Here is a 1,276-nt window from a genome sequence, read left to right on the forward strand (position 1 = left end):
TTTTTGTCTTCTTTTCTTTCTTTGTTTTATAAACCCAAATAAATTAATTTATAAAAATAAAATAAATAAAAAAATAAAAAAATAAATAAATATTTTTTTTCTCTTACTGAACCCCCGCAGCTAAGGGCCCCCGGGCCCCCAACCTTCTCTAGCCTGCTGGGGGGCCCCCGTCAAACCCTAAACCCTAAACCCTAAACCCTAAACCCTCGTACTGGGTGCAGCAGCAAACAAAAATGTCGAGAGAAGGGGCCCCGGGGGCCCCCAAAATTAAGAAGGAGAGGGGGGCCCCCCCAGCAGTACCCCGAGCAACTCACAAGAAGGAGCAGCAGGCCCCTGCTACAGCAGCAGCAGCAGCAGTAGCAACAGCAGCAGCAGCAGCAGCAGCAGCAACAGCAACAGTAAAGGTGAAGAAGGAGACCGACGGTGCCCATGCAGTACCAAGGCAGCGTCAGCAGCAGCAGCAGCAGCAGAAGCAGCAGCAGCAGCAGCAGCAGCAGCAGCAGCAGAGAACAACTGATACAAAGAGGGCCCCCAAACCCTCTTCTTCTATTTCTTCTTCATCACCTGAGGGGCCCCCATCAAGGCCTTCCCAAGGGGGCCCCCAAGAGGGTACTAATGGGGCCGCAGAGGGGCCCCCCAAGAGCCGCAGGGGGGCCCCCCGGGAGGGTACTGAAGCAGAGGCTGTAGAAACTCAGGGGGCCCCTTCAGGGCCCCCCCCAAAGGGTACTTCCAAGGGGGCCCCCAGAGGGGCCCCCAAAGGGGTACAGACGGGGGCCCCCAAGGGGTTAAAAGAAGAGGCCCCCGAGGGGGCCCCCTTGGGGGCCCCCCCCAAAGGGGGCCCCCCCAAGGGGAGAACCCCCAAGAGGGAACAGGAAGAGGCCCCTGGGGGCCCCCCCTCTGTGGTGGCCCCCAAAAGGGGGGCCCCCAAGCATGAGGGGGCCCCCACGGAGGGGGCCCCCAAGGATGGGGGGGCCCCCAGGGAGGGGGCCCCCCAAGGGGGGGGGGCCCCCAAGGAAGAGGGGGGCCCCTCTCGGCGGTATATGAATTTATTGAAAGTAAGAAATGTGATGGAGGTAGAAGGAGAAGAAGAGCTGGAGAGCGATGAAGACGATGAAAAAAACAGAGTCGGAAATATACCCCTTTGGTGGTATGATAAGTATAAACATATCGGTAAACCCTAAACCCTAAACCCTAAACCCTAAACCCTAATATTTTTTTTTTTTTTTTTTTTTTTTTTTTTTTTTTTTTTTTTTTTTTTTTTTTTTTTTTTTTTTTT

General features: G+C 54.5%; 1 protein-coding gene across 1 annotated transcript in view; it reads left to right on the forward strand.

Annotated features, from left to right (window-relative positions):
• Positions 1–233: 233 nt before the first annotated feature.
• EMH_0056220 (ribosome biogenesis protein BOP1, putative) overlaps positions 234–1,276 on the forward strand; it is a gene marked incomplete at both ends in the record, with an annotated part of 7,955 nt that continues 6,912 nt past the window's right edge. The window contains one exon of the mRNA XM_013497334.1: positions 234–1,147. Within this exon, the coding sequence (XP_013352788.1) occupies positions 234–1,147 (914 nt within the window). The remainder of the gene's footprint in view (positions 1,148–1,276) is intronic.

Source organism: Eimeria mitis, genomic scaffold (genome assembly GCF_000499745.2).
Source record: "Eimeria mitis Houghton genomic scaffold, Emh_scaff2609, whole genome shotgun sequence".
NCBI classification, from domain to species: Eukaryota; Apicomplexa; class Conoidasida; order Eucoccidiorida; family Eimeriidae; genus Eimeria; species Eimeria mitis.